General features: G+C 54.1%; 1 protein-coding gene across 4 annotated transcripts in view; it reads right to left on the bottom strand.

Moving 5' to 3' along the window:
• The window catches only part of PPFIA1 (PTPRF interacting protein alpha 1), an 80,286-nt gene that overhangs the window by 15,937 nt on the left and 46,536 nt on the right, over nucleotides 1–17,813 (bottom strand). For all 4 annotated transcript variants that reach the window (XM_069566434.1, XM_069566435.1, XM_069566436.1 and 1 more), the window contains exons 14-19: nucleotides 17,148–17,283; nucleotides 14,518–14,741; nucleotides 12,220–12,451; nucleotides 7,108–7,259; nucleotides 6,458–6,630; nucleotides 6,032–6,125 (exon numbers count right to left, since the gene is read on the bottom strand). In XM_069566434.1, coding sequence (XP_069422535.1) covers nucleotides 6,032–6,125; nucleotides 6,458–6,630; nucleotides 7,108–7,259; nucleotides 12,220–12,451; nucleotides 14,518–14,741; nucleotides 17,148–17,283 — 1,011 coding nt within the window. The remainder of the gene's footprint in view (nucleotides 1–6,031; nucleotides 6,126–6,457; nucleotides 6,631–7,107; nucleotides 7,260–12,219; nucleotides 12,452–14,517; nucleotides 14,742–17,147; nucleotides 17,284–17,813) is intronic.

Raw genomic sequence — 17,813 nt, 5'->3', positions numbered from 1 at the left:
GAAGAGGCAACCACACTGGGGTCTGAGCAGAGGAGCCTGTTTCTGAGAGAGCTTCAGGGACGCACACACAGCATTTCCAACAGACACACAAAGAGCAACGCAGACTTTCAACACGGGACACTCTAACACAGCAAGCAAGGAAAGGGCTGGATGGGGACTGTTTCTATCCTACACTGCTGTTCAGCTAATTAGCTCTGTGCTAAATTAAGCACTGGTTATTCTTTTTTGGCTATGCGTGGCTTGTGGAACCCTAGTTCTCCAACCAGGGATCAAACCCCAGGCCCCCTGCAGGGGAAGTGCAGAGTCCTAGCTACTGGACTGCTAGGGAATCCCCTAAAGCCACACAGTGGTTTTTCAATCACTCAAATAACATCAGACTTCACTTAAGACTATGAAATTTATGTATGGTTAAAGCTCGAAACGTTTCACATAAAATTTCAAGTAACTGCTCCTTTAAGTCAACTTTAGGTTTCCTAGAAGAGTAAATATTCTATTTTCTAGGAATAATTATACCAGAAAACACAACATGTATCTTAATAACTCAAAAAGTGAAAGTGAAAGTGAATTCACTCAGTCGTGTCCGACTTTTTGGGACGCCATGGGCTGTAGCCTAGCAGGCTCCTCTGTCCATGGAATTTTCCAGGCAAGAGTACTGGAGTGGGGTACCATTTCCTTCTCCATTGACCCAGGGACCAAACCAAGGTTTCCCGCATTGCAGGCAGACGCTTTACCGTCTGAGCTACCAGGAAAGCCCCTTAATAGCTCAAGGAGAGTTTTCAAAAAAGGCAAACTTTTAAATTCCCGTATCCCAGAGGAACGAGGCATGCACCTCGTGCCAGGAGCTCGTGTCCCAACCACAACCACCATCCAGAAGCAAACGAAGACTCGCCTGGCGTCTGCTGGGGTTTGTGTCCTTCCTCCGCTATAAGATATTGCATCACTCTGCTGCCACCGGCTCACTCTCAGCTGAAACCTTGCTTTACAGAGACGGCTTGGGAGACGAGCCTGGGAGGCTGCCTGCTCTGCAGAACGCTGCGACGACCTTGCTCGGGCCGCATGGTGGGGCTACTGAGCTGGGACCTCCTCTGCCCCTTCAAGGATCAAATTTGAGACCCCAAGTGCAATTCATTAAAACATGTTCTCTAGCAGTACACTTTAAGAAAATTAGAGATACCAAGGGAACATTTCATGCAAAGATGGGCTCGATAAAGGACAGAAATGGTATGGACCTAACAGAAGCAGAAGATATTAAGACGAGGTGGCAAGAATACATGGAAGAACTGTACAAAAAAGATCTTCACGACCCAGACAATCATGATGATGTGATCACTAATCTAGAGCCAGACATCTTGGAATGTGAAGTCAAGTGGGCCTTAGAAAGCATCACTACGAACAAAGCTAGTGGAGGTGATGGAATTCCAGTTGAGCTGTTTCAAATCCTGAAAGACGATGCTATGAGAGTGCTGCACTCAATATGCCAGCAAATTGTGGCCACAGGACTGGAAAAGATCAGTTTTCACTCCAATTCCAAAGAAAGGCAACGCCTGAGAATGCTCAAACTACCGCATAATTGCACTCATCTCACATGCTAGTAAAGTAATGCTCAAAATTCTCCAAGCCAGGCTTCAGCAATACGTGAACCGTGAACTCCCTGATGTTCAAGCTGGTTTTAGAAAAGGCAGAGGAACCAGAGATCAAATTGCCAACATCCGCTGGATCATGGAAAAAGCAAGAGAGTTCCAGAAAAACATCTATTTCTGCTTTATTGACTATGCCAAAGCCTTTGACTGTGTGGATCACAATAAACTGTGGAAAATTCTGAAAGAGATGGGAATACCAGACCACCTGACCTGCCTCTTGAGAAATCTGTATGCACAGACTGTTTTCAAATAGGAAAAGGAGTGCATATTGTCACCCTGCTTATTTAACTTATATACAGAGTACATCATGAGAAACGCTGGACTGGAAGAAATACAAGCTGGAATCAAGATTGCCGGGAAAAATATCAATAACCTCAGATATGCAGATGACACCACCCTTATGGCAGAAAGTGAAGAGGAGCTAAAAAGCCTCTTGATGAAAGTGAAAGAGGAGAGTGAAAAAGTTGGCTTAAAGCTCAACATTCAGAAAACTAAGATCATGGCATCCGGTCCTATCACTTTATGGGAAATAGATGGGGCAACAGTGGAAATACTGTCAGACTTTATTTTCTTGGGCTCCAAAATCACATCAGATGGTGACTGCAGCCATGAAATTAAAAGACGCTTACTCCTTGGAAGAAAAGTTATGACCCACCTAGATAGTATATTCAAAAGCAGAGACATCACTTTGCCAACTAAGGTCCATCTAGTCAAGGCTATGGTTTTTCCTGTGGTCATGTATGGATGTGAGGGTTGGACTGTGAAGAAGGCTGAGCACCGAAGAATTGATGCTTTTGAACTGTGGTATTGGAGAAGACTCTTGACAGTCCCTTGGACTGCAAGGAGATCCAATCAGTCCATTCTGAAGATCAACCCTGGGATTTCTTTGGAAGGAATGATGCTAAAGCTGAAGCTCCAGTACTTTGGCCACCTCATGAGAAGAGTTGACTCATTGGAAAAGACTCTGATACTGGGAGGGATTGCGGGCAGGAGGAGAAGGGGACGACAGAGGATGAGATGGTTGGATGGCATCACTGACTTGATGGACGTGAGTCTGAGTGAACTCTGGGAGTTGGTGATGGACAGGGAGGCCTGGCATGCTGCGATTCACGGGGTCGCAAAGAGTCGGACACGACTGAGAGACTGGACTGAGCTGAGCTGAGAGTACACAGCCGTGCCACGCGTCCTTGCCTTAAGGTTAGAGTCATAGGAGAGACATGTGGACATACGGCGAATTCTGTGGGGAACAGACACGCCCGAGAGAAAGCCACGCCATCTGCGGATGACAACGGGCACTTTGAAGCAGGACATGAGCACCACGGTCAACCTGTCTTTCCTAACAAGACGGCCGTCTGAGCTTCTGCTCATCAAACGCTACACATGTGGCACCACCTGGACCACAGGTGTGGCCTTGTTTCCTGAGCCGGACCGTCCGCCCAGCCCAGCGCCTCTTCCGAGGGATCACTGGGCTCCCCTTCGCCAACACCGCTCCAGGCCCCATTCCTGCAGCACTGCGCAGCTCAGAGCCTGGAGCTGGGGCAAGCCCCGTGGAGAGGTTTCGGAACACACACAGCTCACCAAACCTGCTGACTCGGCTTCCCCTGCGAGCTGGCACACGACAGCGTCCACCAGGGGGAAGAGGAAAGACAGCATTCAGAGCAGGAGGTACGTGATGCCTGAGGGGGAGTCCCCGCACGCCCAGGACGCTGTGGTGACCCACAGGGTCGTGCATGGTCCCGGCAGCCGTAGCCTCCACTCCTCGGAGCACGTCCTGCGCCTGCTGCGCCCGCCGTGCTTTCTGGGAGTTTCCATAGAACGTGAAAATGTGAGACGCACCGACCCTCCAAAACCCTCTGAAAGTGGATGCGCTGGCTGCATAAATTCAGCAAGTGAAAGAAAACCTTTGAGACAAACGGGGCTCAACAGAGACAAAGTAGTTTTGAGAAACAAACTGAATCTCACATCTATAATGCTATGAATGTTAAACTATATTCAAATGATGTTTTTTCTGGAAAACTGAAATACTTTTCCCCATTTATAAATAAGGCATTTTCCCTGAAGTCAGTGTTGTCTCTGGTTGACTGATGGAACTGAGATTACTCACTGTGGCCAGAAAAGTCTTTGTACTTCGAACTGTTCTCTATGAAGCCACCAGAACATCCTAGAACATCCATGCCACGCGTGACAACAGAGCAAAGGACAACCCACTTACACACACATGCACACGCACACACACACACACACACAGACACACTCCTACCCCACGCGTAACTGAATCACATGTTGGGGAAAATAACCCAGCAGAGCTCTCTGCTCATAGTGTCGAGGGCTCGAGCATGCCTCCTGAGAACGATAAGCTAAGCGCATGAAACAGTGACACGTTCTGGCCAACTGACACGACTCTGGATCGCGTCTGAAATACAAATGTTGGGGAGCAGCGAGGTGGGAGGACCAGAGGGCCGCAAACTCAGTGTCCCTGTGATAGTTAAATACGAGGATGTGAAAAAAAACATATCAGCAAATTCCAGAGGACAAATTTTTGTCATGTGGTCCCAGGAGACAAAAGGCCTAGTTTGCATATTAAGTTTCAAAAAACCAAGTGGCAATGACCCCAAGTTATTTTAAAACATTTTTATGCAGTTCAGACACAGCAACATTCATGTCAGACTTTGCTGTTAAGTGGCTTCCTCAAATTCCCTCGTACAGAAACCAAAGACTGAGCACCCCTCGTACGGTGTCGTGAGCAACCAGAGAGACGCTACACTCAGAACTGCACCAACGCTACTTCAGGCAAGGACACTGGGGTTTCCGAGAAGAGAGCTAACAGGAGGCACATTTCACAAAAGAAAACTAACAGGCGACCCCAGGGCTAACGGCAAACTGGCCTCCGGTGGAGGGGTCCCGGGGCTCCAGGCTGGCCCGGGCTCCAGGCCGGGGCTGCTTCTCAAGGTGCCCGATGGCAGGCAGACGGCCCTCCCCGCTGTCAGACGACCAGAGCCCACTCAGCATCCCCGTCTCGAGGCCCAGGACTTACCATCACCTCCCGACACACAGGTTCACTCGCACCCGAGGCTACAAGGCGGTCAGGCCTCTCGCTCACCTGTCAGCTCACCGGGACAGGCTCTGTCGCCTCCTGAGCTCTGGTGAGGGAGGTGTCGCCCGACACACAACCTGTGCTGGACCAGAATACGGTCTGCACCCCGAGACTCGAGCTCACGCGACGCCCCTGCCCGATGCGGGGACACCGCCACGCCCGACTCCTCTGCAGGAAGCTCTCCCCCGCTGCCTCCTTCAGAACCATGACAGCTCAGAATCCAAACTCAGTAAGACCCCAAAACAGTCTATTTAGGATAAAGATACAGAACCTAGCAGAGGGGAGAAAAAGGGGCAGTACAGCGACGGCTTCCTGTCGGCCTGCTGGCGTGAGGAGCAGCCCTGGGAGCCAGCGACGAGTCCCCGCCGGGCTGTCCTCGCCCCTAGCCATGGGCACCCTTGAGAGCTGGTGACGAATCCCCTGCCCACAGCCATGGGCACCCCTGAGAGCCGGCGACGAGTCCCCGCCGGGCCGCCCTCGCCCCCAGCCATGGGCACCCCTGAGAGCTGGCGACGAGTCCTCACCAGGCCACCCTCGGCCCCAACCATGGGCACCCTTGAGAGCTGGTGACGAATCCCCTGCCCACAGCCATGGGCACCCCTGAGAGCCAGCGACGAGTCCCCTGCCCACAGCCATGGGCACCCCTGAGAGCCGGCGACGAGTCTCCGCCAGGCAGCCCTCGCCCCCAGCCACGGGCACCCGTGAGAGATGGCGACGAGTCCCCGCCGGGCAGCCCTCGCCCCCACCCACGGGCACCCCTGAGAGCTGGCGACGATCCCCACCGGGCCACCCTTGCCCACAGCCATGGGCACCCCTGGGAGCTGGTGACAAGTCCCTGCTGGGCTGCCCTCACTCCCAGCCACGGGCACCCCACGCGCCAGGGGCCGGCACTGTCTGAGGCGCCTCATCACCTCTACGCAGATGTATCTGCACAGCAGATGCTCGTAAAGGCCCTTGAGGGAGGCACTACGAGGACTCCCATCTCACAGACGGGAACACTGAGGCACAAGGAAGCTGAGCTTCCCCACGGCCCAGAGCTCACTTGTGCGGAGCCAGGATTCAGGCGGGACCCACAACCCGTCCCCATCAGACAACCTCCCGAAGCCCGCGTGCAAGTCCCTCCCGAAGCCCAGATGCTCTAGGTCCTCCAGAAAGTGCAGTTTCAGGAAGGCTTTGGGTTCAGCGTTCAGAAGATAATACACACCCAGAGCAGGATGCCACGTTCACCAGTAAACAGTTCAAAATGAGGAACAACTGGAAACTGCTCAGTGAGGTCGACAAGAAACAAAAAGCTTACTTTTTCTGAAGCTTCCGATTTTTTTCAGCTTGTCCTCCCAATTTGCTGAGTCCCAGGGCATCCTGAGATGAGTTTTCTGTCTCTGAAACACCAGCTACAAAGAAGCAGAATGGTCGAGACATTAGGAGGAAATCAGCATGGCCAAGGCAGGTGTTTCTGTGATCAGCTGGAGGAGAGCGAAGGGCGCTCTGGACTTTCCGACCGGATGACACCACAGGAGAAAGAGCTCCAGGACGGCAGGCTCCGCCGCCGGGAGACCCTGAATGACGGGGGGCGGCCAGACCCACCACGAAGACAGACAACTCCTCCGCTCCTGCTCCCCGGAGGACACCCAGCGTGCGTGACAGAAGCCTCATGGGGACGGGGTCGGGGGCCTCGTGGAAGGGACGCGCTGCAGCCCTCCCCTCTCCGTGGTGAAGCACCCACCGGGCCCCAAAGCCTCCTTGCCGGGGTGTCCGGGCCGGCCCTTCTCCTTCTTGCCGAACAGGCGGCCGATGGACGACTTGATGCCCTTCTTCTTCGGGGCTTTGTGCAGCGAGTCCTGACTGCTGTTGCTGCTGCTGGGGTTGCTCACGGGGCCGTCCTGAGAGCCCGTCGAGCTTCGAGGAGAGAGAAGGCCCATTAACCGGCGCCCTCGTGCACACACACACACCCCTCCACACAAGCTACTGACGGAACCGGCCTCCCAGCCACACCTGCGCCCCAACCTCGCAGCAGACAGTGGAGTCTGCTTCACCAACGACACTCCACACGAGCAACGCAGGCTCCCGGCCACAGACAACTGCCCTGGGAAGCTGAGACTGCCTGACTCGAGCTCTCCCCCGAAGAAGCCTCGACTCGAGACCCGCTGGGGCAGAGGGCGCCCTGACCCTCCCTCAGGGTCACTGCTCGGCGATCCGTAGAGACGGAGGTTTTCTAAAATCACTGAGGCCACTGAGCTCCTCTCCCCCGGCACCTGAAGTTCACTACAAACAGGCGCTGAACCCAGTGGGGTGCCTTTAAAACCAGCCTTCCAGCCCTTTTAGGATGAGCGGCGCGGGGCTCCTGAGCCGCCGACGCACGCGTAGGCCGCTTACTTGCGGGCGTCCCTGATGTCCTCGTGGCTGGCTGCGTGCAGCGCCCCCGGGTGCAGCCGGTCCAGCCGAAGGGACCGCGGCGAGGCAGGGGGCGAGGTTTCACATTTGATGGTGGTCTTGTCATCTCGTACCTCCTCCCGGGAAGCTGGCAGCTGAGGGCATGAGGTAAGTGTAAAACTGGGTAACAATGGACTGTGTCGAAAAAGGCAATCACACAGGCTTTCACATTATAACCAGAAACTCACTTGAAAATCTATTAGATATGCTTTCTGCCAAGTACAAAAAAAAAGCCTTGTTCTAGCTTAATACCATCTTAAAGGACCACGTTGTTCAAGGGAAGTGGGGCCGCGGGGCAGCAGGAGCCCGCAACTGAGAGCAGAGGCCCCGGATGGGAGCCTCCCTGGAATCCAGCGAGCGGGCGGCCCCGCGGGCAGGACAGCAGAGCCACGCGGTGCCATGAGCCCTGCACGGCATGGACTGTCTGCCTGGCGTGACCGCCCTGATGAAGAGGACCGTGCGCATCGCCAGGTGCAGCTCAGAAGGACCACTGGCAAGAGTAAGATGCCTCTCAACAAAGCCATCCCGACCTTTCTGTTTGAAGGAGAAAAGGCAACAGCTTGAACCACCCCCCAAGATCATCTTGAGTGATGCTGCAGGTTACCCACGACAACGAGTGAAACAGAGAAAAGGTGTCTAACCCCTCCAAGCGAACACCATGTGCCGGCTTGTGTTCCTCGGTGACAGACAGCCTGGGGGCTGCCCACTCGAGTGCTCACATGCAGTCCGAGTGTAATTTGCTCACTGGTTTACATAAAGCACCCCTGCTGCTGCTGCTGCTAAGTCCTTTCAGCCGTGTCCGACTCTGTGCGACCCCAGAGATGGCAGCCCACCAGGCTCCCCCGTCCCTGGGATTCTCCAGGCAAGAACACTGGAGTGGGCTACCATTTCTTCCTCCAATGCATGAAAGCGAAAAGTGAACGTGAAGTCGCTCAGTGGTGTCCGACTCTTAGCGACCCCATGGACTGCAGCCCACCAGGCTCCTCCGCCCATGGGATTTTCCAGGCAAGAGCACTGGAGTGGAGTGCCACTGCCTTCTCCGAAAGCACCCCTAGGTCTCACTAAGAGATGATCTTGTATCAACCTAGGGGGTGGGATGGGGAGGGAGATGGGAGGCGGGTTCAGAAGGGCGGGGGTGTACGTGTGCCTTGCGGCTGATTCACGTTGAGGTTTGACAGAAAAGAACAAAATGCTGTGAAACGATTATCCTTCAATTAAAAAATAAACTAAAAAAAAAAAAAAAAAAAAGACACTCTCTCCTGGACTCCCAGCTTCTCCGCTGGTCCCGGGTGTGGGGACAGGAAAGACGGTGGTGGCAACATTGTGGGGGACAGATGGACCCGCAGGCTCCAGACAGGTCTCATCGACGCACCTGGGTGTGTGGCTAAGCCAGGGAAGGTTTTTAGGAGACATGCATGGCAAGCATTAAAGACAACGAGTGCGCTGTTGTAAGCAACTAACCTGTGCCTTTTTAGTGGGGTTCTGTAAAGAATACTGACCCAGTGCAGCCCCACAGGAGCTTGGTGACAACAGAGTGACTTAGTGTGAAATCCTGCTGAACTCGTTTAACAGTAGCTGGATACTCTGGGCACCCTCCTCTGATCTCTAACGACAGCCCTCAGACGACAGAAGGCCACAAAGGCTAGAAATTATCCACGAGGAACTGAACAGGGATCAATCTCAAATTCAAGTTAAAATAAGCATTTATAAAAGCCAGAAAACAACAGAGAACAGAGCAGCGAGGTGACACGCCTGGGCTGACTATGGACTCGCTGCGGACAGACACCCGCCTCAGAGTCGGGCCCACGGCCAGCGCTCCCCCCGGCCTCCTCCTGAGGAAGGCCCCTGGGTCCCAGCCTGGCTGCCCGCCCCCAGGACGGGAGCCGCCCCACTGGTGCCCACGTGGCCTCACCAACAGGAGGGCAAAGCAGGCCACAGAGTGGGCGAGCGGCACACCCAAGTCACCAACCCCAGGGGGACGGCGCTGCTCTGCTGTGCTCAGCAGTAGGGCTCCCAGGCACTGAGCTGCCTGAACTGGAGCACGGCCGCCCGAGTCCTATGGGAAGGCCCAGGAGTGCTCCGTCAGCGGGCTGCGAGCGGGAGAGGGACAAGGAAGGCCAGCCCTTGGGGCACTGGACTCCCAACAACTGGGGCTCATCCAAGCGACCCGAGGGGAGAGGCCCTGAGCTCCCCCGCCATGCTCCCTCCATCAGGGATGCTGTGATGGACATGAGGGCATCACGGAGGAAAGCAGGTGGACAGCACCACGGTTCAGTGTCCAGGCTCTGATCAGACCAGTCCACACTGCACTGCTGGGTGTGCGAGCCTGGGCAGGGTGCCCAGCCTCTCTGCCTCAGTGTCCATGTCTGCGGAATGGGGATAGCAGCAGCCTGGACCTCGCCCGGGCGTCTGCGGGATTAGATGACAGACTCGGAAAGCAATCGACACGGTGCCTGGCGCCGAGTCTCCTGCACACTGCTACCCACCGTGATTAAATTCGCTTCCCTCAAATCTAACATCTACGGCTCTGAGTCAGTCATTTCTTTTAAAAACACTAAGCGGAAATCCCATGGTGGTCCAGAGGTTAAGACTGGGCACCTTCACTGCCAGGACACCAGTCTGATCCCTGTTTGGGGAACTAAGATTTCATAAGCTGTGCGGCATGGCCAAAAACAATAAGTAAATAAAAATTTAAAAATAATAAATAACACTGTGTCTATTATAAACAAGCATGAGATGATCAGAAGGCAAACAGGCGGGAGACAGGCCAACTGCTGCAACTGCCCCAGCGAAGGGCCTATTCCCAACAGAACCACCAGCACAACTGCAGCGGTGGGGGAGGGTGAGTCTCAGCACTCCCATTAAAACGCCAACCATTCACCAGGACATGACCACACAGTGTTCATGCACGTTAAACGATGAGGACTCTAACGCTCCACAGAGGAACGGAGGCCTGCTAAATTACCAAATGGTTTACCTTTCGACGATGCTTCCTTAAATCACTAGGCTGACAGATGCATGCAAAGAAATGAAGAGAAACCAGATTTACTGTGACTTTGAAGCTGAAAATTTAAGAATCAATATAGGCAGATACAGTAAAGCAAAATTGACGGCAAACATGTAAGTAACATTTAGATTTAGAGAGCGTGTGACTGGAAACAGAACATTTTTTTGACACACAGAAGTTAAATAAGCTTTTCAAGGTTTACTAGAGAAATGCTATAAATTATTACTCAGGAAGATACAATTCTATTACAACATCATGATTCATTAAAGCACAGCATTCTGTACCAGAAAGGGCCTTAACAGTGGTCTATGCTCAGCCAAACTTCTCTGTAACTTAGTTTCTCTTAATAAAAAACATGTTATACTTTACAATAGTAATTTAACTGATGAGGAAGTTACCATAATACCTATTTTAACACTGAACAAATCTAACCACCTATTGGACATTAATGTAAAATCCTTACCTAGAATTTGATTTAAAACTTCTCAAAATAAATTTATTAAGGCAGGTACCCTGTGAAAATATGTAAGAATGAAAGCTAGCATAATAGCAGGTGGAGTCTTTACATTTTATGAACCATAGAAGATACTTTTTAAAAGAGTCTAGTAGAGACATTAACCGTGCAAAAGCTGATGAGATTTACAGTCTTATATACAAATACCAACACTGAAAGGACACTGAGCAAAAGTCCATTAATGCTACGCTTAAAGGATCGTGTCTTTATGCGAGCATACTCTCATTTATGAGTCACACAGGTTACGTAGCGTATGATGCATCTACATTATGGTTGTAACTGCACAGTGATACACTGGTTCAAACTTACTGCTACGGGGGAAAAACACTGTTTAGTGGGACATGAAGACAAAGCAGAAACCCCACTAAGGGGACACACGCTGTGAACGAACCACGGCACTGCCGTGACCAGAGCAAGCCGGGGGGACGGGGAGGGAGATGGGCGGGTAACTACAGACTTGGGGGCGAGGAGGGTGGGAGGCTGGGGTCTGGACTGACAATGACTCAGCAGACAACAGGGTGAGACAGGAAATCAAAACCAACGATGAGAGCAGACACACCTCCAGAGAACTCCAACAGCGAGGAAAACACACAGAACTGCTCTTTTACAAACACTTGGAAAGAAACCAAGCATGAGCCACAGCGAAACTGTCAAAGAATTTTAAATATCAACTAATTAGCCAGCGATGCAAGTTGTAACTACAGTGTGTCAAAAGACCACAAAAAGGACTAGTTGCCACTTCACAGGCCGATAAAATGATTCACGGTTACTTTAACTGCACGCTGGCTAACAGTGCAGCTAAAATGAAATGGGTGGTAACAGAAAAGAGTGATAATACAAGTGCAGTTACAAGGCAGAGTGTTATAAACATGATTTCATGGGGTAAACAGCAGTGCACTCGGAAAGCCTAAGCTAAACACACAAGAAAGCCGGAATAGAGACGCACACTCTGCCACCAAAAGCCCTAGGTCATCATCCTGTTTTTAGACTCGGAAAAGTGAGGCAGCCCGACGTCTTCCCTGGGGCTCTGTGGCACCGGGCTTGTAACCTGGTTTCACACGCAGAGCTGGCCTGAGCGCGCGGCCGGGTCCATCAGCAAGCAGACCAGTGCAGATCCTCGGTTTTGTTCCCACCGCATGCCCTGCACCCTGCAGCCAGGCAGCCCCAATGGAAAATGTGCTGCACGGCTTTCCCACGCCATGAGAGCTGCCTATGGTTACTTTCACGAAGCTGCCTGCTCCCTGAGAACAGAAACTTCCCTGCAGCTGCTGTGCCCAGCACAGGCCAGGCCCAACATTACAGAGGCAGGTTCTGGCTGATGACGTGCTAAGCCAGTGGTCCAAATACCAAGATTAATTTGTCGCTGTGCAATTACGGAATGATTAAAGAAAGACTAGCTGGTTTTAAAAATTTTAGACCTCTGAGCGTAGCAAAAATGTACCTGATTTTCTTCAGAGTAAAAAGAGAAAAAGCAAAACAAAAGAAAACCAGGCTGCTGGGGGAGGGACTCGGCAGGGAGGAGGCAGACACGTACCAGCGTCATGATGCCCAGCCGGTCGACTTCCCGCGCTGGGCTGTGCGGCATCCTTCGGGGCGTGGAGCGCCCACTGCTGGGCGGGGAGGAGCCGGCCAGCGAGGAGGCGGGATACGGGGGGATGGAACTCATTGATCTAAAACGACCAAGGTTGTCTAAGCTCCCGCTGCCCACCCTGCTCTCAATCTCCTCTGCCCGCTGCTCCGTGTTCTCCTTCTCCTCTTGGATCAACCTAAAATAGAAGAAAACCCATCACCCGCCTTTGTCAGCAGAGGAACGTGTCTGGACAACAAATCTGGGGCTTGCCTACTGTGTCACGATTAGCAAATCCCAGGAACAGTTGCTCAATTAACATCTCAGCAAAAAGGTTCGACCTTCCCCCTTCTGAATATTCTCAAACTTAGAACAGCTTATCACTGAGCCTTACAAAGGGGCCCCTGATCATTCACGTTTGATTTTCCTTCTTTACACTAACATTCTGACAGGGCCTGGGCGGCAACTCTCTCCCTGTGAGGAGATACCTGAAGTTCACGACCTTTACCTTCCCTGCTCTCAGGGCAGAGATGCATGTCAGCGCCTCAAGTCTTTTCCACTGGGAATCGGGAACTCTGATAATCAAACAGCGATTCACGAACAAGCTGGAGTTCCTAAACACAAGTCTGCAGACCAGATGAAGGGCTGAGTTGATTTTTTTTTAAGTTGTATTTGAACAAATGCACCACTTGATTGAGCTCTCCACCAGCTTCATGTGAGTTTCTGGATTCATGTCAACTGTGCTACTGCTGCTGCTGCTGCTAAGTCGCTTCAGTCGTGTCCGACTCTGTGCGACCCCATAGACGGCAGCCCACCAGGCTCCCCCGTCCCTGGGATTCTCCAGGCAAGAACACTGGAGTGGGTTGCCATTTCCTTCTCCAATGCATGAAAGTGAAAAGTGAAAGTGAAGTCGCTCAGTTGTGTCCAACCCTCAGCAACCCCATGGACTGCAGCCTTCCAGGCTCCTCCGTCCATGGGATTTTCCAGGCAAGAGTACTGGAGTGGGGTGCCACTGCCTTCTCCGCAATTGTGCTACATTAACCTACAATTCATGGTTGCTGTTCCCCTCCCCTAATGTGCAGCAGATGATTTTATACAGCAGTTTAAATACTCAATTATGCAAATAAAATGATTTTCATATTAAAATACAAGGTTCTTACAGGTCTTAACCTCTCCAGCTTTACTTCTACTGATACATCCTGAAAGCTTTTCACTGTTGATAACAAGCTGATGGACAGAATTTACCACTTACATCAAGTCAACTTGTTGCATAAGGGAAAATCACTTTTACCTGACAACATGCTGTAAAAATAAAAATATCAATACATAACCGTTCCATATTTCCCGGGAGACGGGGAAGACACCTCTCTGAGCCCTTCTGTGCTCTAGCACGGCCCACGAGCAGCCCGTCTACGGTGTCAGCCTGCAGGCGACACCGCCTGCACTCGCTGGTTGTACCACTCAGCCCTGCCCTTCCCCTGTGCCCCCTGCACTTGGCCAACAGGAAGAGCACCTCGGCCCGAGCCTACGTGACAAGCACAATCTGAGCAGCAGCTCTGCCAGGTCCTGCGCAGGGTCACTGGCCTGCGGCCGCTCTGAGCATACACTGGGGACAGGGGCACGGCTCTGTGGCACCGGGTAGGCCTCGGGGTCCCCAGCCACCCGGCTGCACCCAGACCCGAGGCCTCCTGCTCACCACGAGGCAGGCCTTTGGATTCTATCCTGTTTTGTAAATTGTTATAACTGCCAAGACGGTGTCTAAAGAAAACATCTTAAATATACTGATGAGATGAGAAAAACTCAAGCACATGTCCGTGGACTACTGTTTAACAACAAGCCAATTTTCACACTGTGTTAACTTAAAAAGGAAAATGTAGATCCTAGTGGGAATTTGCCAGCCCCCAAACCCGAGCTTTTCTGTTCCAGGTGGCTTTTCACCAGAGCCTGGGGGGCTCTGAGGGACACAGGAGGAAGCATGGGCCACAGGGGACACCGTCTCAGCACCTTGTCCACCCTGGGGCTCAGAGCTGGCGAGGGGGACACCCCACAACGCCCCCCCACCCCCCGACAGAGTGCTGACACCACACCATGGACAGAACACCCCGGCTGACCAAGCTCTATAATCAAGGGCAATCTCGGAACCAAAATCTCTTGAAGCAGATCTGAGGTCAGTTTTCTTCCTGTGGAACACTCAGACTTCTCTGAGGACAAGACAGGTCCTCAGAGGAGCTGAGTTTCCAGGGCGCTGGGCTCAGGCGCACCCACCGGATCTCTTTGTTGATGGCGTCCAGCTGCTCCTGAAGCATCATGGCCAGAGTCTGGGCATCGGCCTGCCCGCTGGGCGACAGCAGAGAGGCTGAACTGAAGAGGGCGTCCCTGTCGCCCTCGCCGTCAGACACGTCCACGTCGCTCTCGAACGCCTGGGCCACGTTGGCCAGCACGCTGGCCTGCTGCGCGCGCTCCCAGTCCTGCTCGTTCAGCGTCTGCACCTGGGCATGAGAGGACCACAGCTCGTCAGCGACATTCAAGGCGGCTCATGGAATCAGGAACGGAGCACAAGTTTACATGGAAGCCCTGACTGTGGATAAACGGGCCATGCTTATAAGCCACTGCTATCTCTTAAGCGAGCAGCACTGAAGAAACGGGCAGGAAAATTCAGTTCCTAGACGCCTGGTGACACTCAGGTCTAAGTATGGACGGGAGGCAATCCTATGAGGTTATTCCCAAGGGTGGGCTGACGGAGTCAGACGAAAACCGAAAATTAAATAAATACACCCATGCCACCATCAGCCAGGCTGAAGGAAGAGAAGAAAAAGACATCCTTCAGCTCCACAGTCGTTGGGTCCACCTCGGCGGTCATCGCTGCTACTAGCTCACTGGGGAGTGCTGTCCTCGCGGGTTCCCAGCCCTCCGTTTGCAGGCTGGTCTGAGCACCCACAGACAGGAGCGAGCACGGGCAGCCAGGGGACGGGAGGGCGAGCCCCCCACACTCTCCTCCCGGGGCGCAGGCACTCGGGCTGTCCCCAGCCCCTCGCATCGCAAGGCGGCTCTGTAATCAGGGACGCACAGAGAGTGCCCGCTGGGCCCCATGCCGCCCGCCCCCTTCCACAGCTCACACCCTTCTCTGCCTACAGGTTCACCCCCGTCAGCCCGGGCAGCACGTCCTCTCCCTCTTCCTGCTTAAAATCGCACCACGGGAACCAGCAGATTGCTCCTCCAGGGCTGCCTGCAGCGCCCACCGCGGGTCTCTGAGAGCTCCCCGGGAGCGGCCTCTACTGTCCCTCTCCCTGCCCAGTCTCTGCAAGCAGGCGGGGGGCCCACCCCACAGGGCAGCTCCCGGGGGCTCCAAGGACCCTGTGTTACCAAACCCCCTCCCCACCCGCCCAGCGTGTCTCTCCCTCAGCTCCAGGCCCCGCCCTCCCTGGGGCTCGTCCTCAGTCCCTTGTGCCCTTCTCAACCTCGGAACGTGGGGTGGCCCCCGGCTCTACCCTTGCACCTCATCTCTCTCCACAGGCACCTGCCTGGCGACTTTATCTTGCTCATGCCTTTAAACACCATCTGCATGCCCGCAACCCCAGTCCACCTTGAGCTGAGTTGAGTCCTCTCCCGGATGCAGGCTGGAACACTCAGCTGCTGACCAGACTCGTCCCCTGGACAGGCCTGTCCACCTCCACAGGGCAGAGGCCCGGCTCTGAGCTCCTGCCTGGCAGCCCTCCTCACCGTAGCAAACAGGCTCTGGCCTCGAGCTGCTCAGGCCTGAGCCTGGGTCCTCCCTGATCCAGGCCGCTCTCTCCCTTGTCCCTGCCGGTTGACTCGACCCTTGATCTATCTCCGAGTGGCGGCTTCTCTTCCCGCCTCCAGGTCTCTGGTTCAAGGTCACCCTCCTGGTGTCACCTCGTTGGCCACCCCTGTTCACACACGATCGTCCCCTCCTCCTCGGACAACTCGGGCACTCTGGTCTCCTTTCCCTGCTCATTACTGTCTGACAGGCTGCGCGGGTTTAAAAAGGGGTCCACAAATCCTTCCATCCTCCTCCCTTCAAGAGGCAGAAGGGGCAACTCCTGCTCAGCCCGAGCGAGGCAGGACTTCACAGCTCATGCTCGAAAACAGAAGTGAAGGTGTGCGGCTTCCGAACCAGGGCATGAAATGCCCCGGGCTACACCCTACGCTCTCGCTCTCAGAGGGCGTTCCGAGGAAAGCCAGGCCACGCAGAGGTCTGCACAGCAGGGACCTGGGCCTGTCCCCAGCAGCCAGCTGAGTCTGAAAGCCTGCCATCCAGCCCCGGGGAGCCTTCCCTAATCTGCGCCCTCAGGAGGCCCTGAGTCAGGCCCGCCTGGGAGAGGGACAGGAGCTGTGGGCTGTGGCCTGCTCACTGCGAGGTTACCAAGCTCTGCAGTGGTTCGTTACGCAGCAGTGAATAAAGAACACGCACGGTTTCTAAGTCACTGCTGGAGTCCTCGTTCCAACGACGTCTGGTCTAAACTAGCTTCCCGCTGAACGTGGGCGCTCAAAACACAGAGACATACGAAGAAACGCACGCCATGAATGAGGCGAAAATACGAAGGCGCTTAACCTTCCAACGAGAATCTTCTCACTAAAACATGAGGCACGTGTGGATCCATTCACTCATAGGACGGTTTCAAAACTGTGCTAATTAGTACCGTGCCAGGCCTCACAGGAAGCCACACGTTATCAAAATTGGTTCTTTAAAAAAAACAAAAAAAACATGCCTTGTAAACTCTTAGCCAGAAAAAGGAAAATGGGAAGACGTAAAGCGATCTATCAACACTTGGTTCCAAAACCGTGTCAGGACCACAGTGTCGGGGGCGGGGGCCTCACAAGGTGCCCACCAGGGACAGGCACGGGGTGGCAGGGGTGGGGTGGGGGGTCCTTGCCTTGGACGGCTCGTCGCGCAGCGCTGCCAGCCGGCCTTTCTGGGGGCGCCGCAGCACCGCCGCGCCGCTGAAGGAGTCTGCTGGCCCGTCGGCCACAGGGAACCTGAAGTCCGGGACGCTGCCCAGGTGCGGTCGGCTGGAACACACGGGAAAGAAGGATGCTGTTAGGAGAAAAGAGAGCTCACTCGGTCAGTCAAGCCAGAGCCTGTTGATCTGGAAAATTGGCAATTTCACAGAAAAGGGGCCGTGGGGCGGGCTCTGCCCTCCTGGCTCCAACAGCAGCAGGCCCACCTGCTGCCCTGCGAACACTCAGGTCTCAGCGCCACCAGCTGGGCAGCTCCCGTATGTGGGGAAGGCAGCGCTAAGGCGAGGGTGCGGCTGGCTGCCCGGTGCTCGGGGCTGTGGTCCCCCAGAGCCCACCCTCAGGTCCCGGGGCGGGGCTGCACCTGCTCTGCCAGCTCCTGGGCACCCACACCCCCTCTGGCCGGTGCCTGCTCTGCCCTCCACCTCCCGTGTGACGTCCATGGACCACAAACACCCGTCTCCCTGGAACACTGTCTGTACCGCTCTCAGCACTTCTGACGGCACCTCGACCGCCCACGGCACAAAGCCCTCGGACCCACAGCTCGGACCTGAGCCGCACGGTGTTTCCCAGGAGATGCAAGT

The sequence above is a fragment of the Ovis canadensis genome, chromosome 21 (genome assembly GCF_042477335.2).
Source record: "Ovis canadensis isolate MfBH-ARS-UI-01 breed Bighorn chromosome 21, ARS-UI_OviCan_v2, whole genome shotgun sequence".
In the NCBI taxonomy this organism is placed as follows: domain Eukaryota; kingdom Metazoa; phylum Chordata; class Mammalia; order Artiodactyla; family Bovidae; genus Ovis; species Ovis canadensis.
This window is presented reverse-complemented; position numbering and strand designations above follow the sequence as displayed.